General features: G+C 41.5%; 1 protein-coding gene across 1 annotated transcript in view; it reads left to right on the top strand.

Moving 5' to 3' along the window:
- Positions 1-17,252: 17,252 nt before the first annotated feature.
- Positions 17,253-25,492, top strand: part of LOC147425402 (Peptidase M50 family protein) — a 63,188-nt gene continuing 54,948 nt past the window's right edge. The window contains exons 1-2 of the mRNA XM_086500877.1: positions 17,253-17,473; positions 17,602-17,667. Coding sequence (XP_086357003.1) covers positions 17,307-17,473; positions 17,602-17,667 — 233 coding nt within the window. The 5' untranslated portion in view covers positions 17,253-17,306. The remainder of the gene's footprint in view (positions 17,474-17,601; positions 17,668-25,492) is intronic.

Raw genomic sequence — 25,492 nt, 5'->3', positions numbered from 1 at the left:
TTGAGCAATTATGCTCTTGCTAACAGTGCATTTACACTGTGTGTAGGCTGATTTGTAGACTCATTTTACACTCAGTTATGGCATCTTGTAATGATAGTTTGTCATTGGATACATAGGTTGGTGTATCAAGCAGATCTCAAAGGCGCAGACATGTGGTTTGTTGGCATTGTAGCAGACCAGGGCACATGAGGAGGCGTTGTTTCGAGCGTTGGAGACAGCAGAGGATTCCATTGGATGTTACTGAGAGTACGAGTGTGGTTGACACTCCTGCTTCTAGAGGTTCACCTAGTCATGCGTGTGGAGTTAGAGTGGCCATGCTCTAGCAAGACACAACAGATTGATCCTCTTAGAACAAAGACACCTCCTACGACGAAAATGAGTGATATGGAGTTCTTTGACATGCTCATGCTAGAGGCTGATTAGGTGATGCTAGGACATGTAGAGCATGGTACGATGGATGCAAGGATGATCGTAGTGTTGAGCACCCTTGATTTGTCACATCCATTTTTTTCTAGTCCTGATGGTGTAGGGATTGCACATAGTGCAGAGGTGGTTGACAAGGACAGGTTAGTCAAGGTTGCATGGATTTCATCAACCTTTGGGACTCTCATGTACGACCTCTTAGTGTCGAGACTAGTGCAGTGCAATTGGGGTTGTCAGTTGTGTGATGATTGACACTAGCATGATGCATCATGGAGCAATGCAGGTCATTACAAGCTACTTATAGGGTATGCATGTTGATTCTAGCAAGGATATGCGCTTTTGCACACCGCTAGAGGCTACACGGAGGCATGAATTGGGTTTTAGAGAGCCAGTGGGCATAGGTTGAGACAAGTTTTCTCCCTTACCTACTGCACATACTACTAGGTCATGTAGTAGTACCACTTATCAACACATTCGTCTTAAGTGGGAGATTGTTGGGATAAAGGCGATGTACCTTTGTCTTGGTCGGACACGCTAGAGATGTCCGACCCCCCATTACTTGTACACACCTTATTCTTTACTAGATAGAAGAATAAGGGGATCTCTCACACACATCGTGTTGAGCTACTCCACCCATCCTTCCTCTCTCTCTCTCTCTCTCTCTCTCTCTCTCTCTCTCTCTCTCTCTCTCTCTCTCTCTCTCTCTCTCTCTCTCCTCGCTTTTTGCACGTGCACTACATTTGCACACTCACATTGGTGACATGGTTCTTCTTTATGGAGTTGAAGTGTGGGGTGAGAGCATCTCAAGGTCTATATGGAAAGAGTTTGAAAATGTCCAAAAGCTTTTTCTTACAAACTTTTTCCAAGTTAAGACACAAACACCATATATGCTCCTACTTCTTGAGTTTAGATCTCTTCCAATTAAAGTTATGGACATGGAAAGGGTTGTGGAGTACATGAAAAAATTTCATCAAACCCTTCACATCAACTCCCTAAAATTGCATGGGAAGCAAGAAAGATCTTCAGCACTGGATGGATGCAAGACATAGAAAAGTGGTTTGGGAGATGGGATGCATTACACTTGCTACATGATATTATAGAATTGATATTTTATTATTTATTGCAGCTGATAGGTGGAAAAGACTAGACCCAGCTTGGTCTATGCGAATGGATATGTTTATCATATACATTTTATTATTCAAGTGCTCTTTTATGAGCTTTGGCCATTTATGACCGGCCGGCAAGTTTGTACTCATTTTTGGGCATTCAAGAAATCTATAAATAAATATGTGCAAGAGGGAAATGCTCACTCTTGCACGGGGGGAGATTGCACCTAGTGTCCACGTCGTTCTTCTCTCCTCTCTTCTCTTCTCTCTCACCGTGCCGGCGTAGCACTCCGCTCTAGGAGGTGCGCCTGCACGTGCTCGCTTACTCTCTTCCGCTCTTTGTCTCTCTTTGTTCGTGTATCTTGCGATCATGCAACCACGTGATTGTGCCAGGTATGCCGATTAGTCGGTTTTATGTTGTTTATTGTGTTATTTCTGGTATTTTGCAGGGCAGCCACGACTTTCGTCTGTAGCAGTGGTATTAGAGTTGTGGCTATGCTCTTGGACTTGCAGCGGTGATGGCTATGGAGATTGTTATGAACAAAGATAATTCATGCTTCTTGAACTTGATTTTTCTTGCTTAAAATTGTATGTATGTGATTAGTCCAAATCTCCTAAGACAAGCCTAAACATTGTTAACATAGTGTTTAACACTCTTAATAATATTATTAATAATATTGACGTAGCTAGGGTACATAGTTGATGAAGAAAAATTCTTAATTTGATCGAAGCCCGTATTTAGTAGATGACGAAGGAGAAGAAGAAGAAGCAGCAGAAGAAGAAGAAGAAGAAGAATTTGATGTTTTACAATCATAGGGTAAAGGAGATTGTGTGCAAATCTAAATAGAACGACGATGTATAAACATACATACATATCCATTTTTCATTTCTTCTTGCGATGAAGCAAAGAACCACAAGGACACACAACTGATGCGGTCAAACTACGAGGAAGAACGAATTTTAAATCATGGGAATGATCCCTTAATAAAATGGTACTCATACTAATAATAATAATAATAATAAGCTTGTTGTTTTCAAAATGGGAAACAAAAAGAGCCGTGTCTGCACAATGCGAGGTCGACAAGCGCTAGTGCGTGCAGTAGTCGCGAGTGATTGATTGCATCGGGATAGGGTCGATCCAAACAGTAGGTTGTGAACGACCGTCCGCAACCATGCAATAATAATAGCAAAGTGGATGACAGAAGCACAGAGAAGCTTGGAGACTAGTGAGCACAGCAAGAATCTATAGGAGAGCCGCAACAGCGACCAATACAGTGCAAGAACGTTAAACTAGTGGCACCGTGCATGCGGCCATAAATGATGACCTCATCCATGCATTAACGACAGTGACTCCGTTCCGTCCTCAGACTCCCACGAACTGCTCTCCATGCAGCGGCTGGAAACGACTACACTTGCTTGACCACAAATTTCAAATAAGTAAATAATCATTTTTCTCTATTTTATCAGCATGCACAACATTTCTCAGTTGCGCCGTTTTTTTGTGTGTGGATGTATCATCCTCCATCTGCAGATTTAGAATCACTGCCGCGCTACATGCAGAGGAGCAATTGCTTCTCTCTCTCTCTCTCTCCCTCTCTCTCTCTCTCTCTCTCTCTCTCTCTCTCTCTCTCTCTCTCTCTCTCTCTCTCTCTCTCTCTCTCTCTCTCTCTCTCTCTCTCTCTCTCTCTCGGCATGCAAGGCGGCCCTCGTGCAAACACATGCACAGTACAGCCATTGACTTGCATGCAAGGCGGCCACCCACTACATCGAGTTGTCATCTGACTTCCTCTAACTCTCTCTCCTAGCCTCCCTCCATGCTTTCTCGCTTTTCCCCCCCACCCACTGACCCACCTCTGCATGGTAGTGCACCACAGTGCAGACATTCAACTACGCAACCCTCCATACAGATTTGGAATCGTGCCAACCTTGCGGCTCTCATTCTTTTTTGGTGGCCTGCATGCCTGCGCAATATCCACCACGTACAGACTAACTCCATCTACCCTCTGCCCCTCCTTTTGGGCTAGTGCTACACTTAGCGCCCCCACCTACGGACCGCCCTTGCCACCCTCAGTTTACTGGTCGATCTCTCTCTCTCTTTTGTGCAGTTCTCTGCCCACTTTTTTTTTTCTTCCCCACGTGAGGTGCATGGAAATCAGTTCGACTTTCTCTCAAATCTTTCAGTGACTCTTGACCTCAGTTATCTCTCTCTCTCTCTCTCTCTCTCTCTCTCTCTCTCTCTCTCTCTCTCTCTCTCTCTCTCTCTCTCTCTCTCTCTCTCTCTCTCTCTCTCTCTCTCTCTCTCTCTCTCTCTCTCTCTCTCTCTCTCTCTCTCTCTCTCTCTCTCTCTCTCTCTCTCTCTCTCTCTCCCTCGTATCCAGACGTCCTGGGACATAGAAGGCAAGCCATGGCCACGATTCCTCTTTCTACATGCTATTTCACTAGACCCAGCTTGTTCTTCACTTTCTGCTCTCTGGCCCTGGATCTCACCCTCGGTGGATACTTATTTCTCGGCCTCTACATCAAGTTTGGCCAATGGCGCAGCAGCTGCAATGGTCAAAGCTTCCGCTTCAGGATTACTGTTGTAACCAGCTAGTTTCAGGGTTTTCTTGGACTGGTCCGCCATACTACCAAAGCTGAGCAAAGATAGAAATATTCATTAATGTTAACAACGACGCTGGACCTGAATCGAATAGTTAGAGATTGGTTAACAAGCATTAATGCCGCTGCCGAGGTTACAATTTTCAGGACTTCTCTCCCAATTATAGTGCCTTTCTTTTTTTACAAAAGCTGGGCAAATGCATCTGCAGTATTTCCTAATGCCAAGCTGGTGCTTATCCTTTCTGGCTTGGCTTCTTGGATCCAACCGACTTCTCAATTACTTTGATCGTATACGTACGTGAGTATGTACAACATTCGACACTGCAAAAGAAACGAGATGTTTCTGACTCTCGCTCCTTATCAAATGCCCCAAAGCACATCAATGTACCCTTGTCACCACCACTACACTTGGGAGATAGACGTAGCTGGACTTGGAGATTTTTTTTTCTAGCCGTTGGTGGCTCTTTATAATTGTATAAATATATGATTGGTTCTAGTCGTCGTATGCATCATCTTTTTTTGTGATCTAGTCTCTTAAGTTTAGTATCTTGCATCCAGCACCACACAAGCGTAACTGCATAGGTGTTCCTCTTTAACGTGTATATTACAATCCTCCATTCCAATTGATGATGCAAACTTTTGATCACCCTCATGGCCATTTGCAGAGGTCCACCTTGGACATATTGACGCCGATTGACACAATGATGGGAAATAGTAGACATGAATTGGCATTTACGCTCGTCTAGTTAGCATTATCGTCTTACAATTTCCTATGAGCTCTTGATCTGTCTAATAAAGAGGATGGCGATTGTGAACATGTGGCATTATAGAACAATAATTTTGCTTCTTATGGGTCCTGTTGTCTCTTAATTTATTTTGATACTTTCATGCCCTACATTGTCAACCCCGTAAATAATCATAACGTCGACCTAGGGTCAATTGTTCACCCTCAAGATACATCATGCCTTAATATTCTAGCAATGATGGCCCAAATTGATTGTTACCTGGACTTTTAAGTATCAAGCATAAACACGAAAATCCCTCTCATCATTATTTGCAGGAGCCATTATTTCCATAATGTAAGTTTATCCCCATGAGTAAAGATGTACTGTAATTCAATTTTTGCTTTACTTGTTCTTCAATTTGTCTTAAATGTTCCCTTATATATCAGTCAAATTGTTGTTGCATATTACTCCATATTGTTCCGTTTATTTGCTTTTGTACCACATCACTCCCAACGTTTCCAATGCTCCATCTCAGAGGACTACCCTTACTGATGAATACTTACCTTTATGCCCGAATTTGCAGCCAACTACTTTAAGAGACCTGCTTTTGCCCTATCCTAACATTCATACATTTAGTGTGGCCTCACTTTCTCTGAAGACCGATATCCACTGGTCATAACAATCTTGAAAACCACCCTGTCAATTTAGATCACACCTCTCTTATTTGCTCATTTGTACTTCAAGTTTTCTACTTTCAATTCTCTTTTTTTTGGCAAACAAACTTTGCATCAAACTTTTCTCTCATGGCGTTTTAAATGTTAATGCATTTATCTGTAATTATTAAAGTCTTCTTAAATTTAACAAGCAATTATTTTGAGTGCTTTGTTTTTTAGAAAAGATATGCAGATAAATCTAACTATATTAGTGGCCTCACATCAAAATCCAGCTATGACACTCCTTACTGCATTCTGATAATACCCCTCTTGAAACATTATTACAATGCCAGGTGCAACTTTCTATTATTTGTCCCTATTCCCACACACACACACACACACACACACACACACACACACACACACACACACACACACACACTTGTAGATATATTTTCAAAAATAGTATACCCTCGTGGTATGTACATCAAATACATTCCTCTTTTCATATTTCAATTCTCGGCATTGTGTTCTAAGCTGCATACTCAACGACTACTAAGGTCAGGAATTCTAATTGTATTGAAAGGGAATTTTTACTAAGCTAACTTGTCTAAAAGGTATGCAGCTACTCATGTGCGCTAAGGTGCTTTGGGATACTAAAAAAAATTGTTTGTAAATACTTTGTCACATAAGCATACTCCAATTTTGTGTCAAACAGGTAGTAGATGTTTTGTTTTTTATGTCTGGTCTAGTCCATTGGTCACATGCACACAGATTCGCCGATTTAGGCAGTGTGTAGATACTCATCTTGGTGCAGATCCACCGATTTAGGCAGCACATTGATAAATTGCAGATTCGTGGTTTTTAAACTTATACCAAATGCAGATTCGCCAATTTGGGCAGCATTAGTGCAGATTCGCCGATTTAGGTAGCACATCTTATTGGTGTAGATTCGCCGATTTAGGCAACACCGATCACAACATCATGCTGCAGTGGCTGGCTACCACTGCATCTGGTATGATTTTGTTACCCGGGTACATAATGAAAGTGATTTGATTTGGACTCACATTGTGAAATTGGAATTGGATTGGGATTTGGTATCTGGTGATTATTACGGCAGTTTTTATGTGATGAGACTTGCCATTATGAGAATTGATTCTGATGAGTGTGACCAATGATCTCTTGATTCATCAGGATATGACATATATTGCTTATTCTAGTGGTATGGGACACTAGAATAGGTAGTATGTGGATGACGGCAGACATAAGCAATGTTGACTAATTTTATGAATTTCTTACTATTTGATACAGATTTCTAATCATTGTTTTTGACAAGTATTGTTTGCAGATTTTTATCTTCGCAACTGAGGACAGTTGCTTTCCAACGGAGAGGTATGTTATAGAATTGATATTTTATTATTTATTGCAACTGACAGGTAGAAAAGACTAGACCCAGCTTGGCCTATGCCAATGGATATGTTTATCATATACATTTTATTATTCAAGTGCTCTTTTATGAGCTTTGGCCATTTATGACCGGCCGACCAGTTTGTACTCATTTTTGGGCATTCAAGAAATCTATAAATAAATACGTGCAAGAGGGAAATTCTCACTCTTGCATGGGGGGAGATTGCACCCAGTGTCCGCGTTGTTCTTCTCTCCTCGCTTCTCTTCTCTTCTCTCTCACTGTGCCGGCGTAGCACTCCGCTTTAGGAGGTGCGCCTGCACGTGCTCGCTTACTCTCTCCCGCTCTCTATCTCTCTTTGTTCGTGTATCTTGCGATCATGCAACCACGTGATTGTGCCAGGTATGTCGATTAGTCAGTTTTATGCTGTTTATTGTGTTATTTCTGGTATTTTGCAGGGCAGCCACGACTTCCGTCTGCAGCACATGATGCCTCAATAAACTCCCAAGTGAATGAAGCTTTTCTACGATGCCAATGTATTAAGTCTTGTGAGGAATCCAATGGGTCAAGCTTCATACATTACACCACCCCTATTGCCCCCAACTACAAAACCATGTTCTTTGCAGTAAGAGGAAACAATACTCAACTTATACGGTTAAGCCTATCCCCTTGTCGTCAATGATACAAACTAATGCAGCCATTCAGCTTAGCTCCCACTCCCTTCAATGCGAGATAGGGTTCTGGGGCAATAAAGAAGAGTCAAATCAATTCTGCACATTATGATCACTGCAAGTTTGAGAGTTTGAGTGCTACACACTACACTGCTCAATATTTTGCTCACATCCAAACTTTCTTTCCTCACATTTTCAGCTGCCATGACTTAAACCTACACACTTTCCTCTCCTAGCCGCATTGTGGACTCTCCATTGTGACTCTCATCACCACAATCCTCAAGCATTGAGAATCATTATCCAACCCATACATAGTTGTTAGCAGCGGCTAACACAGGCTACACCGATCATGTATCAAGCGGGAGATGTGCTATGGATGTGCACAATATTACCTACTCACTTTGTATAAGGTCTTGGGCTCATTAGAAGTTCCAAAGTTGTATATGCTAGCTAGAGGGCTCAAACTTAAACCCATAGTAGAAGGGATTGTGATGAAAACTTTTATAAGGAAGACTTTATGCAAGGAGGCTTCATTTTTGAGTATCCACTCTTGAGGATCCACTTTTGAGAGCTCTCTCTCTCTCTCTCTCTCTCTCTTGAGTGTTCCACTCTATGGATGGCCTATCCTTGAGCTTAATACCCATGCTTAAGAGGCTAATGCTAATCCATTGTAATTAGAGAAGCATTATTAATATAATCCCTACTTTCTTCATTAGTCTACATCTTCTATTCCATTATGTCATGAAGTAGTTTCACCTTTCTCATTATTCTAGATTTGAGTGTGTGTGATGACTTCTTACTTATTAACCACTTCTATCCTTCTATGAGCATTCGATTTGCGATATTTAACATCTCTAATTAAGTTGTTTCTTAATCTTGTAATTAGTGTATGTGACGTATTGTTTGCTTGTATGTGGATGGATTTTATGAAACTCTAGCACCATTTACCTTGTGTGTGTAGCTTTTGCCATGGAGTGCCTTGATTGGCATGTGGTGATTGGAGAGGCCAACACCAATGCAATTAGTGTGTGCTTGTCATGAGTGTGCTTGGGGATTCTAGTCTATGGTAAGTCGGACTTCGGTGGGTTTAATGTGTGTAGGAGATGCTTGGTTGATGATGTGAATAGAGTTAGTGATTCATGGAGAACCTCTATTGCATTGGATGAGCATACTCTTGAATCCTCTCATTCGATACATCCGATGCTCGTGCTTCCATACCGTATCCGGGTTGCCGATCCTAGGATTGATAATTTTGTTGGTCTTGGGTTGATTAGGCTATGCTACGATTGCCCCCAACATTTGGCGTCATTGTCGGAGATCGATAACCTAAGCTAGTGAGTATAGGATATTTAGAATAGAGTAATTTCACTACTAATTTTATCGTGTTTTGAGTGTGTGTAACTCAATTTTGGTTTGATTTTATGATGTTGTGCAAGAAATTGAAGCTAATTATTGAGTTATGAATACCCCAAACCCCCAATTCCATTAATTTTCATACTAACCCTTACTAATTTTGCTTCATTTCCATGCTAATTGTACTAATTTCATGCTAATTTTACTAATTTTTTACTAACTTTGCTAACCTAACCGCTAACATTTGAAGTGAATAAGAGGTGGAATCAACACTTCTGTCAAGTTAATTGTGTTAATCCATGCCTAATTTAATGATTTGAGTGTTTTATTTTTGGCCTACAATGGTCAATTTTGGAGCCGATCTGATGGTGCACACACTTGTGTGTGCAATGATGCGTCTTCGCGTGGAGCAAAGGAATAGCTTGGAGTGTCATTACAATGTAAGTGTACTCACTTGCTCATGTAAATTCTTGATTGATTAGTGTGATTCAATGTGTGCTAACTATTTGCTAAAATTAGGTGTGTAGATTAATTGACCTACACTTTGTACCTAATTTGATTCACTTGGAATGAAATTGATGGTCAAATTTGACTAATGAACTTTGTGTGTGTCAACATAATGCTTAATTCTCATCAAGAATTCATGTGTGTGCATAAAAATCATTGTGTGTGTAATGCACCAAAGAGGGGGGGGGGGGAACTGCCAAAAACTTCAAGTGTGTGCACACCTAATCTTGAGTGTGTGCATGTATAGAAATTGATAAGATTGATGATATGTGAGTATGAAATCATGTAATTGATGTGTATGCTAAGCTAATTCAATCATTGGATAAGCAAAATTTTCAACAGAAAAAAGGGCAAAATTTTGAGTGTGTGTGCCTATCAAGACCACTTGATTTTCAATGATTGATGGTCAATTGGGGCACCCAAATGAATTTTTATTGTGAAATGTGCATGAAAAGTGTGTGCAATCATTAGGTGTAAGCCTAAATGCATTTGCCAATTGAGACAAATTTGAACTTTTGTGCTTAATTTTTTAGTGTGTGCATTGCTTGATTGGATAAAAATAGTGCTAATTTTTTAGAAATTAAGCATACATGCATTCACTTATGCTTGATTGAGTTTGTAATTTGAGCATTACAATGTGAAATTGATGGAATAGTTGCATAAAATTTTGGCCTAAATTTGGTGTGTGTGCGCCTACTCAATGGCATGTGCAATCCAATGGGTGAATGAATAATTGGTATTTTTCACCAATTATGATGATTAATTTGGCCAAATAATTGTGTCACAAAAGTGGCTTGACAATTGAGATAGATCACTCACTTGGTACTCAATTGTGTAGATTTTTAGTGCATTGCCATGCTAATGATGAATCAATTTGATGAACATGGAGAAAATGCACTATTGTTTGTGCCTACTCAATGGCATTAGATATCCAAATTGGCAATAAATGATTGATCTTTGATTCCCTTTATTGAAATATCTAAAAGATTGGTTTGTGTATGTAATTGATTGACTTGGGATTATTCAATCGGTACCCAATTGAAGATGATTTTTTGACCATTGTCATATGAGTATGCCAATTCGATATGGAAAAAATTTCATTAATTTGTTCATTTATGAGCTGCCATGATCACAAACATATAGCCATGCAAATCATAATGACAAATTCTATTGAATTTGGATGATGAGGGCCATTAGATATGAGCAATTTAAGATTGCAATGATGATAATTGGAAATGGTTTTGCAAAAATTGGCACACTAAGTTATGTATATGTGATGCCCCATAATGTATCATATACATCAATTTCAACTGTTTGACCCATTTTTTATCATTTATAGATTCAACTTTTCATGTGTATGATCATATCAAATGACTTGAAGGATCAATTAAGATCAAAATGTGTATCTTTATAAGCTTGTAACCATTTTTTGGTATCAATTGAGGAATTGAACGTCATTTCGAGTGTTTTGGAGGTGAATGGGAGAATTAAAATCAAGTGAATGTGCAATTCTGATACACAATTGGGTTGCCTTAACGGATGATCAATGAATTTCAAAAATAATGGTTGATACTTCAATTTTGATGGTATTATGTGTTCACTTGCATTTATCAACATTATTGAATGTGGCCAAGGTTTACTAAACACACTTGAGCTTGTCTTCATCAACCAAGACATAGAGGAGAAACCTTGTACACCTCCCACTAGATGGCCACAAGTTACTCCTCTCCATCTCTTGCATTACCAACCCCAACGGCTCAAGATCAAAACACGCCCACACCCTTGTGTTCCACCGCGGGAACCTCCACTTCTTAAGAATTTTATTTTTAGGAGAGAGCTTCAAAAAGCACTCCTATCTGCTAAGTCTGATGGTTTTCAAGCAAGCAATCATGTCAACTTTACCTCTGCCCGATTTGGAGCCTAGCTATGTATGGAGAATGTGTCACAACTCTCCAATGGCTTGGCGGTGCTAAATCTACACACACACACACATCGTATACAACTTGCCGCCATCCGTGGCCCCACAAAACCTCAACACGCGTACTCACACACACACACACTCAATTGTCTCGATAGCCGAGAGCCATAAGGTTACCCCTCACGTTCTCTCTTCTTTCTGTCGCAACTTGCCTTGTCTTGTAGCTCTAAACACACACGCACACTCTACTTTTAGCTCCTGATAGGTGCGTGCAGCATCGGCATTATCACGCTGGTCCACCTTTTTTTCCTTTGGCTCGACATAGGCCCGCCACTTGCCATGCCCAGTTGCAGAATCAACACACACACACACACCCACTATCCCCGGTCCCCACCAAGCTACTGGTCCTCGCGACCCTGTAGCGCCATTTTTGCCGCCTAACTCACAACGCCCCTATGCATACACACACACCTCCACGCTCGTACAATAACCCCTGGCCTCTCTCTCGCCAGATTCTGCAGCATGAGCCCACACACACACACACTTTCTCAGTGCCCCCCACACACGCTATCCCTCCCCCTCTCTCTCCCGCATTCCCCCAGGCTGCAGCGCGTCGCCGTCAATAAAAGAATATGAATTTTGTCTTTTTTAAATTAAAAAAAGAAAAATTTAAACTAAAGGATATTCACACCCTCCTTACCTTCAAGCTCGTAAAGGGGAATGAGATCTACTTGAGCCAATTTGAATTCGGTGAGAAAGAAGAAGTCACAAGTATAAAACAATGTCAAAAACGAGTTTTGTAAAAAGTGTGGGGTCTAGGGCCGATTGCTTGCAGGACGCCCTTTTTGTGCAGGAAAAAAATTGATTTGTATTATGCGTGAATTGATTGACGACACTTTCTCTTAACTTGTACGTTGCTACATGAGACTAGCCTGAAGAATCAATTTTATGCATATCCGTTGTGATAACTCTAGCATGGATTACATCAGACTTGCAATGCTTGTGATTAATCATGACTCTTTTTAGTGCATATTTTGAACGCCATATGCTTTTATGCACTAATTATGGAGCTCTTCGGCAACAGTTTACTCGATGATACAAAATTTGGGCGGATTGCCTTTGCAGAGATAAAATTTATATCATCATATGCTTTTTGTCTCTCTTTCCTATGTATGCCATGTATGATGTGTACAAAAAAGCATATAAACATCAATTGTATGCCATCCATTATGATGATTTATTGATATTATGTGCATGGAAGGCATTCAAAAGGTTGAGATTATGATTGAACATGAATTTTTTAGTGCTTAGCTTGATTGAAGTTTTTGCACTAAAAGGAAAAATCTTTTTGGCATGCATGTGGGCTTCATCCTAAGAATGTGCATGCATGTGGTCGAGAATGTGCATTAAAATTTGGACTTGGCATTGATTGTACATTTTTAGTGCTTGCTTTGAACGCAAAACCCCTACATAGCACTAAAATTGAGCTTCTTGAATGACCATGGGAGAGCAATAAAGTTTTGGATTTTTTTGTGAATTGTTCTAGTGCTTGTAATGAATGACTGTATGCTTAAGAACACTAATGATTGTTTTGAAGGGATGTGGTAGGCACGTGCTTTCAATTGATGCAAGGAGGGTTCAACATTGCAATGCATTGCAATATGTTGCTATTTAGAGCCATTTGATTTCATTTGATTCAAGTTGTATATATGCTAACTCATAGCTTGGTCTAAAGTGAAAATGTTTTCATTTGAGCTAGTGTTTACCCAACTTTTTTTGAGAACTTTCAAGTACAAAATTTGGCTATTGAGAGCCATTCACTTCATTCCATCAAAAGTTGCAGCCATCTCTAGCTCATAGATTGCTCTAAAATTGTGAAATTTCATGAGCTAGTTGTTAGACAACTTTTTTGGAGAGCTTTAAATTGTAAAATCTGGCTTGAAGAGCCACTTCATTTCTTCAAGTTGCATTATTTCTAGCTCTTTGCTTGTTTTAAATTCCATATCTCAATTGAGCTAGAAATTAATCAACTTTGAATCATGCATGAGAGATTGTAAAAATTGTAAAATGTACAAAATCATTTATCTCTCTCATTGTTGATATGTATGCATAAATTTGCTACAAAGAGCACCCATGTGCATAACTAAAGGCACTTTTTTCCCTTTGGCAAATTCAGGTATGCAAGACCCTAGCTTTAGGTTTTCATTAATGTTTTCTTGTGTGCTTTTTGCTTTCAATAAATGAATTTTGTAGCTTGTGTTTACACTTAGCTTCAATTATCTTGGGTTGTAATAAAAAGATAAAGAGACTTCACAAAGTGAGTGCTTGCTCAAGGATGCACAAAGAGCATGAATATGTGAAATCCTTCTATGATTTTGCTCTTTTGGTCATCTCTTCATTATCTATGCTTGGGTAAGTAATTTTTGCTTCTAAGCTATGGTTTTTTTCATTTTCAAAAGCTAAGCATACTAAAGTTTCAACACTTTTGCTTTGTAAATATTAACTCATCAAAAATTAGGTCTTATGTGTGCTTATCATAGGTAATTGGCCTTGACCTTAGGTTAATGTATGATCATTTCTCATTAGTCCTAGACTCTTAGTGATAGTTTTAATACTCCATTCATTTTTAACATGACCTAGGGATATGATTAGGCTTTAGTCCTTTAGTCCATTTGCCATAAATACTCTCATGATGGAAGCAATAAAAAAGTTTTAAAAATGAAACAATGAAGAAAAAAAGTGTTAAGAAAAAGTAGCAAAAATGCTACTAGACACATGAAAAGACAATTTCTATGTTATGTTGTGTGTTGTGAGGCCTAGCGCCTTATTGGCTCTTGGCAGGCGAGGAGAATCACCTTGGCTCGCTTGGTCAAGGTCCTAAACCGATGCCCTGGGCTGATAGGGATTAGCCGTCGCCTTGGTAGGCTAGTAGGCTTTTGGAACACCTCTTTGAGGGTTCAAGGAGCCGAGAGTCTCACCTAGACTTACCTTGGGGTGGTAGCCTTGTATTGTGCTTTACTTTTTTTTATGAATGACAAAAACAAACTTCCACGAGCTTTAAAAAAACTATGACAATGTACTAATAGATTAGGAGCTTTTTAATAGCCCGTAGACATGATAGACTTGAATGATTTAATAATATTGATCACATAGTTTTTAAGCTAATAGGTTTATGAACTTGCATTAGCTTAGGGTCTTAATTGATTGCTTGTGTTTCATGCATAAAACTAAAATTTCAAGCGGTTTAATCTTCATGATAGTTAGGTATTTTTTTGCTTCATGTTGTTTAGTTTTTGACTATGACTCACCCATCTTTTAGAAGCAAAAATCACTTTGCATGATTATTCACTGTAGTTTATGTTTTATTCATTCTTGTTGGCCTTTGATGCTTATTACTTGTTCTTATGATTTGCAGCTCAACATTTCTTCCATGGACTTGCTTTCTACCATGTCTCCGTGTTTTGCTTCATTGGTACAGGAGGACGTGCGCCAATTTAGGAAGGGGGGAATGTTAGCAGTGGCTAACACATGCTACACCGATTATGCATCAAGCGGGAGACGTGCTATGGATGTGCATAATATTTCCTACTCACTTTGTATAAGGTCTTGGGCTCATTGGGAGTTCCAAAGGCTCAAACTTAAACCCATAGTAGAAGGGATTGTGGTGAATGCCTTTATAAGGAAGCCTTTATGCAAGGAGGTTTCATTCTTGAGTATCCACTCTTGAGGATCCACTTTTGAGCTCTCTCTCTCTCTCTCTCTCTCTCTCTCTCTCTCTCGTGTTCACTCTATGGATGGCCTAGCCTTGAGTTTAATGCCCATGCTTAAGAGGCTAGTGCTAATCCATTGTAATTAGAGAAGCATTATTAATCTAATCCTTACTTTCTTCATTAGTCTACATCTTCTATTCCATTATGTCATGAAGTAGTTTCACCTTTCTCATCATTCTAGATTTGAGTGTGTGTGATGACTTCTTACTTATTAACCACTCCTATCCTTCTATGAGTATTCGACTTGCAATAATTAACATCTCTAATTAAGTTGACTAAGTTGGTTTTTAATCTTGTAATTAGTGTATGTGCCCTATTGTTTGCTTGTGTGTGGATGGGTTTTATGAAACTCTAGCACCATTCACCTTGTGTGTGAAGCGTTCGATGGAGTGCCTTGATTGGCATGTGGTGATTGGAGAGGGCAGCACCAATGCAATTAGTGTGTGCTTGTCATGAGTGTGCTTGGGGATTCTAGTCTTGGAAAGTTGGACTTTGGTGGGCTTAAGGTGTGTAGGAGATGCTTGGTCGATGATGTGAATAGAGTTAGTGATTCATGGATAACCTCTATTGCATTGGATGAGCATACTCTTGAATCCTCTCATTCGATACATCCGATGCTCGTGCTTCCATGCCCTACCCGGGTTGTCAATCCTAGGATTGATAATTTTGTTGGTCTTGGGTTGATTAGGCTATGCTACGATTGCCCCCAACAATAGTATATCACATGTATCTTTGGTCCCATAGGTCATATTTGACCTTCAAGGACAATAATAAAATTTATCTATCTATCTATCTATATCTCTTTGGCTTCATGAGCTAACCTTTTTCCAAATAACAATCGTATGGGTTTTGCTCTTTATCCTTCTTTGCCCTTTTGCAACCTTCCATCCTTCCCTCTCTTAGTAGACGCCCATCTCTCTTGCCTCCTCTTTGCGCTCGGAAGCTTGTCGACCTCTCTCTCTAATGCTTGGCAAATTGAATTGGCCAACCTGTATTTTTCACCTTAAACATTCATGTTTTAGTTATCACTCATTTTATGAACATAATAGATCATTCATATAGGAAATGAACCAAAGAGTTTTGATCCCCTTATTCTTGACACCATATAACCCCTTCATCATCTAGGAAAAATTGTAGTCAATTCCTAGCAATTGAATAGTCGTCAAGGGAGTTTGCGTATTTGTAACTCGGACATCTATGCCGCAGACATTCGATCATCAAAAACTCTTTTGCAGATCTTAAAGCAATTATTCTAGAATGGCGAGATCTCCATAACGTTAACATTTCTAGAGCATTCAAATGGAGAAAAACCTTTAATTTATGTTCTCACATCTAGATTGCCACAATGGCTATTATGACTAGAAGTAGCTATCCTGCCACATTGGATAGCCGTCAAGGCTTTTAAAACATAGCTATGTCCAATCGTATATTGATTCCTATGCTAAAGGTGCCACAAAGAGGTGTGCCACTTGTCTTATTGAGTTGTTATTTACAACTTTTACATTGAACTAGAGATTTATCAACGAGAGCGGATAGGGCACATGCCGCTCGACGCAAAGGTGGTGGGTTTGAACATGAGGAAGGGAAGATGATTGACCTCGATGACTATTTGAGGCCATCTATGGAGGGCCTTCTATTCCGTAGAGCGCTTTCACATAGACCCGATAGCGACGTTTTAGAGGGCCTTTCAAGTTAAGAAATGCAGTCACATAAGCCTCCACCACCACATTAAATACGATGCACATCTTGGAAACACCTCTATCATAGAGGGCCCTTGAACCACCCTCTACATTTTGGAAGGCCTTCTAAATTGGAAATGACCCACTATAGCAAGTCATCTAGATCCTTTTACCTCCTATCAAAAGAAATTTTTTTGTCCTTATTTGGAAGCTTCAATGGGACTCCGCTTATCTACTTGGTGGGAGATCACCTACGCTATGGGAATACACAACCTTCAAAAGGTGAGCCTTTCAATTTGGAAGGCCTAGCCTATGTGCAGGCGTTCTTAGACCCTCCTCCATTGACCACATTACCAGGGGTCACTCGTGGCTTTTCTCATCGCTATATCACACGGGCATGGTCAAATGGGATCAATGGTGGAGGAAGAAAAGGCTACGCGCATCAATTATGGACCGTCAGATTCCAGGTTGCCCCGAATTTGTCGATCCCATTTGAGCATGCCCGTGCGAGAGAGTGTGGCCTTTGAAGGGCGCAGTCAAAATTCTAGCACTGGTACGAGGCTAATTAAGTACGCAAAAATGTTGCTGGCGAGCAGGAGAAGGACGCATGGCAGAGATAGGCCTTGGACATGCTCTATTTCGGCTAATTCTCTGGTTAACAGACTGTAAGTGAGACAGAGAAAAAGAGAAGTTTTTAACGTCGTAGAAAAATTGTGTGTGTGTGTGTGTGAGAGAGAGGGGGGGAGAGGACCGTTTTTCTCGTTTGTAATCCATTATTTGTCATCTTGGGCAGGTTTGTTTCATGGGAGACAGAGGCCTTCAATAAGCCTCTTTTTAACTGGGGCCTGCGGCATGCAAGGTGGCTTCATTTCTATTATTGGGTGCTTTTCCCCGGACGCATGTGATAGAACTGTCACCGCTCTCAAATGATAGATTTTGTTGCATTTTTAAAACTTCAGAGTTTAATCGAAGAGTTGATTTCATAATTTTCTATGTGGATTTATTGTGGAAATGGCAAAGGTTTTGTGATTGGATATTGCAATGGCAATGGCAAAGGTCTGATGGGGCTTAGTGAAGAGCAAAATTGGTTAGCATGTTTTCTACTATTCTAGAAAGTGGATACATTTAGGAGGTAGACGACAGCCACCTTGGACTGGTGATCAAAGAATATGACTGCCAAATTCTGCAACACTTCAATATATAACCACTTAATCAAGACAAGGTAGAAGATGGTAGAGCAGGATGCTCTTGCTTGACTGCTTCAGAGAGGTTGGTGGCCTTGAACTGCAAGTTTCAGTGATCTCAGTTTGGAATTTCTTTAAAGTTTGATAGGACAAGGTTTGGATTTCGCGTGTGTCCAAGGGCTCCAACATTCAGACAGTACATCTCTTAATCTGTGCACTCTTATATAGATCCTAAGGGGCCTAAAAGCTTCTGTCCTAAAAGCTGGAGCTTTTTGTCACAGGAAGAGAGGAAAACAATGTTCAAATTCTAGAGAGAGAAAATCAGCTTTGTTTCTAGAGAAAGGATCTTGAAAGAAAACAATCTAGAGAGAGAAAATAGGTTTATAGAGAAAATAAATACTTTGTAGAGAAGAGAGATTGGAGAAAAAGTTAGTGGGAGATTCTTGCTTTGACGTGGATTATTTTTTAAGGACTTGCTTGCTTGTCGAATAGAAGTTCCTCTCACACCCTTAAGTGTCGCCTCTATGCTCTTGTGCCCAACAAAAGGAGGATTATGGCACTTCGCCAGAACCTTTTGCCTCAAATCACATGTCACACACAAGGTGGTCTTTCGCATGAAAAACCCTTCCTTGAGAGAATATCTTGACATTGTCTCCACACTCTGTACATCTCACCAAAATCCGGGTCTGGAGCATACTGCTTACACATCGCATCAAAATCTTGATGATGTATTGAAGTGACAACGGATTTCTGTGAATTGTGAGACAACACATATGCCTCTACATTCTTCTTTCCCTTCAGATAAACAAATTGTAAATGAAATTGCGACAATGTGTTCACCCATCTCATATGCTTCTCTGAAACCTTATCACCCATCTCACAAGCCTATCGAAGAGAGAGAGAGAGAGAGAGAGAGAGAGAGAGAGAGAGAGAGAGAGAGAGAGAGAGAGAGAGAGAGAGAGAGAGAAATGAAATGAAATGAAATGATATATTAACGTCTACAAAAAGCAAAATGACCTATGAGACCAAACTGATTACAATGGTGAGTCTAGTATCAAGTCTGGGTACAAACAAAGAAAACTACAAAGTAGAAACTGAGATAGGAGTGCTACCGACTCCTATGGGTGGCTGGTAAGTTGAGCAATGGTATAATGCCACAAAGGTACAAAACGGGGATAAGTGTCACCATGATACAATATAGCAGTAGCATGAAGTCTATCCTGATCGACACTTTGGGTGTCATGCTAGAATCTTGTGGATCCTCTGTTGCAATCTCCGTCGGTGCTGCGTGGCTCCCCTCCTCAGTCGTGGTCGTCTCGATCTCCCCAACTCTATAGCTCGGTCAATGAGAGTACTACTGGTGTGTGTATGGGTGGGAACCGAGCTCTGTGGTGGTGGTGGCCCCTCTGCCTTTGTGGTACTCGAACTGAAGAAATATGAGATGCGTCTCTGGGATTCTCTGTCTATGCCCTCTCAATAGAGAGTCTCTATGTCTCTGTATCTCAAACAGAAATAATCCGAGACATCTCTGATCCTGATATCTCATGACTCTATCTAACGAGTCAAAACCATCTCTGAATAAGCAATGAAAGCGTCCCCGTATCTCATAGTAGACTGTGCAGTGACATATGTAGTGAAGCTTTGTCTCTGGCTCTGCATGGCATAACTGACATATCCTACTGTCTGCTGGTATGCCTCTAAATCTACCTGTCTCAATCCCAAGCTGGTATGAAGATGTGCGTATCTGGCCTATGGCACATCGTAACCCATGAGATAGATGTGTGTCCATGTAGCTGGGCCGTGTGACAAATCCGTCTATCGTGAGTTGGAGAAGATGCTCTCTATAGAAAGCCCTCTTCGTACCCAACTCTGTTATGGCTCTATCCATGTCCTCCTGGTATCAAACTAGATAAGATCTTGCCGAATGAGTTTAGTAATCTCCATCCGTGTAAGAGCCAAAGATGGTGCATCAAGAGAATACTGGAAAGGGGGCAGCCTGTCCATGTTGAAACTATGCCTCTGAAACCATGAGCTCATCTGTGCATACCAACATGATGTATCTCCCTGTAATGCCAGCTGTCTGGACGACTCAAGAGCAAGCCTAGCATATCTGTTTGTCACGTGACACATCTAACCCTATGTGTCCGTAGACAAGCTACAGCACGACAAGGGTTCAGTCAGTCCAGTCAGTTTAGATTAGAAGTGTTTTGGCACTTTTGTGAGTCTGTTCGCAGACCGTGTATGTCCAGACACTTAGTGTAGATGCATACCCTCTGGTTGCACGCAGCATGATCATAAGCATTCTCGTCAGAATCCATCAGAATCCTTAAGGGAATTTTCCAGTGCATTTAGCCTATTTTCCCTATTTTTGACATTTTTCACTTATTAATTTAAGTGACTTTTGTTAGAAAGTAGGTAGGGCAAATTGAGTAAGTTTGTATATAAGCAAACCTAGGCTAGCACTAATTGGCAGAAGAGGCAGTAGGAGCTTCACGCTCAACAGGCAACTTCTCAGCAGACACCCCCAGGAGACCTAGCGTTTTGCAGATCCAGCATCACCTAGCGTTTTTTCCCATCAGATCAGCCTCGGCTACCGGAGACAGCAAGAGCCCCAACGTTTTTGCAAGAGATCAGCAGATCAGCCTAGCGTTTTGCATTTTGCAGAACCACGGCAGCAACAGGACCAAAATTCAGCCCTAGCGTTTTTGGTTGCAGATCAGCCCCAGTGTTTTGCAGCTTTGCCGCGACGGAACAGCAAGTACCATTAGCGTTTTCAGTTTTCAGCAGTTAGTACCCGCAGATCAAGTCCCAAACCTCGCAGATCTCACCTTCTCGCAGCAGTTCCTCGCCGCACGGTCAGTTTCTGCAAGGTGTACAGTTTCAGCCCGGAAAACGCAGATTTCAGCATCTGCTTTTTCAGCGCGTCGTGGTCGCATCGTCGTCATCGACATCGTCACCAGAGTTAGAATTCAGCAGATAGAGATTAGCAGATTTTAGTCCATAGCGTTTTTGGACAGCGGTAGAAAGATCGCAGATTTCAGCCCTCGTGTCGACTTCGTCATCACCGTCGTCATCGTCGACATAGCCTAGACTTGCATCAGTCTCATGCATACCATTTGTACGAGATTGTGCAATCATAAGTAGACCACTCTTGCCGACGAGAGTGGGGCCTTTGGAGGAGGGTTTTACAACGTCTCTGGTGTCGTATCTCTCTTCTCTCTATCTCTCAGTCTCATGCACCTTCACGCACAATGTCCATTCACTTTGTTTGTGTTCACTACACTCTCTCATTAAGAACGGAAGGCTCTCCCTTTCATAAGAAAAAGGAATCTTGAGCAGAGTTTAGAGCACTCATCTTGAGCAAAGTTCAAACATTCATTCCGCTGCACCTTACATTGGTATCAGAGCTTTGGCAGTGTTCTGTATCACTCAAGGAAAGAAGCACAAGAACCACATAAATTTTTTTTGCTTGTTGAGGTCGCACGAACCCAAGTTCACTTGGGCATGCCGATTCCTAATCGGGTTTTTGAAGAGTGACAGGAATCCCAGGAAAGAAGGGCTTGTCCAGTCTCCCCTTGTGTCTCTTTTCACTCATTGAGAGCGGACCGTGCACTTAGTGGCCGGCCAATTGACGGGAGGTGGGAAAAAGCAACCTTGGTGTGAGCGCAAGGCCGCCAAGGGGTGCGCCCGCGGAAAGGAGTAGAACTCGGGTAAAGAGAAGATCCTTCTCTAACACAGATTGCAAGCGAAAGAAAACCTCAAGAACCTCAAGACCCTTAAGAACCCAAGAACCCAAGACCCCCAAGAACCCAAGTTTCTCGTGAACTTAAGAACCTAAGACCACAAGAACCCACGACTTCAGTGGATGGTCATCACTCGAAGCGGAATGGATACTTCGCTTGGAGGTGATGAGCATGAGGAGGCGAAGAAGAATTTTCCCCACCAGGAGGTTTTTCCGACCCTCCCCCTTCCCCATCTACGCCAAGGATTGCACTAACTCCTATGGAGGAGTTGGAGCAATTGTTTATGGAAAGAAAATTAGAACGTGAAGAAAGAAAAGCAGAAAGAGAAGCAGAAAGAAAGGACTACGAAGAACGTAGGGCAGCCATAGATCGTGAATACGAAGAAGGAATGGCAGCCATAAGGCGTGAAGCACGATTGGAAGCCAAAGAAAGACAAGCAGAATATGACCGCAAGAACAAAGCAAAACAAGAACAGAGCGAAAGAGTTCTTGCGACTCTTTTCTATTGTGCAGGCGCAGTTTGCACAGAATCAGGAAAAGGAGACTCTCTCAGTCTCTTCTTCTCCCAAGCATGACACACAGAATTTGCATGATGATACGTATGATGATTTGAATGATAATGACAAGCATGATGATTTGGATGACATTGACAAGCATGATGATTTGCATGATGATCAAGATGTGATTTCTCACAAGCATGATGTTAGGTGCAGCGGAATGAATGTTGTATTTTCTCAAGATTAGTGATCTTTATTGCTCAAGGTTCCTTTTTAGTTCTTAGGGAAAGAGAGAGCTTTTTCCATCTTATGGAGAGTGCTATGGTCACGAACAAAGTGAGTGGATATTGTGCGTGCAAGTGAATGAGACTGAGAGAAGGAGAGAGAACCTGGTGGGGAAAATTCTTCTTCGCCTCTCTCATGCTCATCACCTCCAAGCGAAGTATCCATTCCGCTTCGAGTGATGACCATTCTGCAATCGTGGGTTCTTGTGGGTTCTTGGGTTCTTAAGTTCACGAGGAACTTGGGTTCTTGAGGTTCTTGAGGTCCTTGATTCGTGAGAATCTTGGGTTCTTGAGGTTCTTGGGGTCCTTGATTCGTGAGAATCTTGGGTTCTTGTGGTTCTTGAGGTTCTTGAGTTCTTGAGGTCTTCTTTCGCTTGCAAATCGCGTTGGAGAAGGATCTTCTCCACCCGAGTTCTACTCCTTTCTGCGGGCGCACCCCTTGGCGGCCTTGCGCTCACACCAAGGTTGCTTTTTCCCACCTCACGTCGAGTGGCCGGCCGCTAAGTGCACGGTCCGCTCTCAATGAGTGAAAAGAGACACAAGGGGAGGCTGGACAAGCACTTCTTTCTTGGGATTCCTGTCACTCTTCAACAAAACACGATTAGGAATCGCCACGCCCAAGTAAACTTGGGTTCGTGCGATCGCAACAAGCAAAAAAATTCTTGTGGTTCTTCCCTTGAGTAATGCAGAACACTTCCAAAGCTCTGATACCAATGTTAGGTGCAGCGGAATGAATGTTGTATTTTCTCAAAATTAGTGATCTTTATTGCTCAAGGTTCCTTTTTAGTTCTTAGGGAAAGAGAGAGCTTTCCGTCTTATGGAGAGTGCTATGGTCACGAACAAAGTGAGTGGATATTGTGCGTGCAAGTGAATGAGACTGAGAGAAGGAGAGAGAAGAGATACGACACCTAAGAGGTTGTAAAACCCTCCTCCGAAGGCCCCACTCTCGTCGGCGAGAGTGGTCTATTCTTTGATTGCACAAAGGTGTACAATGCGTATGCAATGGACTATGCAACTTGGTCTATGCCGATGACGACGACGGCTGAAATCTGAGATCTTCTAATCGCTGAATTTCGGGACTGTTTCAGTGGCTGAAAATGACTGTTTTGGCTGCGTTTTCTTGGCTGAAAAATGAGGTTTCTTAGGGCTGAAAACTGATGGTCTTTACAGGCTGAATCTGCTACACTTTAGGTGAATAATGCCGGTCTTAATTTGCTGCTGAAATCCAAAAACGCCAGGGGCTGAAATTGGTCCTTCTGTCGCCAGGGTTCTGCAAATGCAAAAACGCTAGGCTGATCTGCTGTGTCATGATGACGCCGGGGCTGATCTGCTGTGCACAAATCGCCACGGCTGATCTGATGCAAAAATGCTAGGTCTTCTGTGGAGAAAACGCCAGAGTAGTCGCGGGGGTTGGTCTTGCTGAGAAGTTGCTTGTTGAGCAAGGTGCTTTTGCTGCCTCTTCTGCCAGAAAGTGCTAACTTGGGTTTGCTTATATATTAACTTAGTAAAATTGCCCTACCTACTTTTGTTGGAAAGTCACTTAAAAATAATAAGTGAAAATAACCAATAAATAGGAAAATAGGCTAAATGCACTGGAAAATTCCCCTAACTGATGCGAATGGATTCTGATGGGAATTCCGATGATCATGCTGTGTGCAACCGGAGGATATGCATCTATGCTAAGTGATTGGGCATGCACGGTCTACGAATAGACTCACAAAAGTGCCAAATCACTGCTAATTTGAACCGACTGAACCGACTGAACCCTGCTGTGGTGTAGCTTGTCCACGAACACATAGGGTTGGGATGTGTCACGTGACACATGATGATTTGCATGAAGATGATGTGAGTGTTCACAAGGATGATGTGTTAGTTGATACTTTCTCTAGTGCAGCTATCCTCATTCCAGAGACAATCAATGACGAAGCACCGATCTTGGCTCTCGAGCCTAAGTCCAAAGAACCCCCACGGGAAGATTCGACCAATCAAGAAGAACCGGTCTTGGCTCGCGAGCCTAGGTCCAAAGAACCCTTACAGGAAGTACTATGTGTTCGAATGATTCGTCAGCACGCATTGTTCGAGTGTTTCATTCGTGATCGTTTCCTGTATTTTCATCAGCGTCTTTATGTGATCCCTTTTCCTAGGCATGACATATTGTACGTTGAGCACGTTTAACTCATGAATGAGCACAAATGTATGCGGATTTTTTATGAAAAGCTGAAAAGTATGCGTTCACGGAAGTCACATTCCATGTCTCTTCCTTGGCATGACACATTTGTAGAAAGAGCACAAGAAAGTATGAGCACCAAGCATGGGCTTTTCCATTGTGTTTTTCCACAGTTGATTGATTTAGATCAACACGACAAGATTCGATCTCATTGTTTGCGTGTGTGTGGTAAACAGTTTGGCACTCCGTCTCTTTGTTCATCTACATTGCATGCATAGTCTTTTAGGAAGACAAGATTTTTTCCACTCACTTTACATGGAATAGATATGTTCATGGTTTTGTGTTGGAAATGGGTTTCGGAATTTTCAGCCATGGAGATTCTTAAAGAAGAAAGAAGCATGACTCTCAATGAAGTTGAAGCATCGAAGGAGCCACAGAAGACTGTGTCGATTTCGGCGCGGCCCAAAGAAGCAAGCGTTGTAGACTTTTATGAAGTTCAAGTACCGCACGACCCACACATCAGAGTGGGCTGGCGAAGAGTCCCTTCCAGGATTCCGGATGCTATTGGCGATCTCCCCCGACGCCATACAGTTCGGTATCAGTACCTCACTTTGAAAAGGAGGGGATGTCACGTGACACATCAAACCCTATGTGTCCGTGGACAAGCTACAGCACGACAAGGGTTCAATCAGTCCAGTCAGTCTAGATTATAAGTGTTCTGGCACTTTTGTGAGTCTGTTCGTAGACCGTGCATGTCCAGATACTTAGTGTAGATGCATATCCTCTGGTTGCACACAACATGAACATAAG

The sequence above is a fragment of the Adiantum capillus-veneris genome, chromosome 25 (assembly GCF_014529385.1).
Source record: "Adiantum capillus-veneris isolate H3 chromosome 25, ASM1452938v2, whole genome shotgun sequence".
NCBI lineage: Eukaryota > Viridiplantae > Streptophyta > Polypodiopsida > Polypodiales > Pteridaceae > Adiantum > Adiantum capillus-veneris.
The sequence above is the reverse complement of the archived record's forward strand: the minus strand, read 5'-3'. Positions and strand labels throughout refer to the sequence as shown.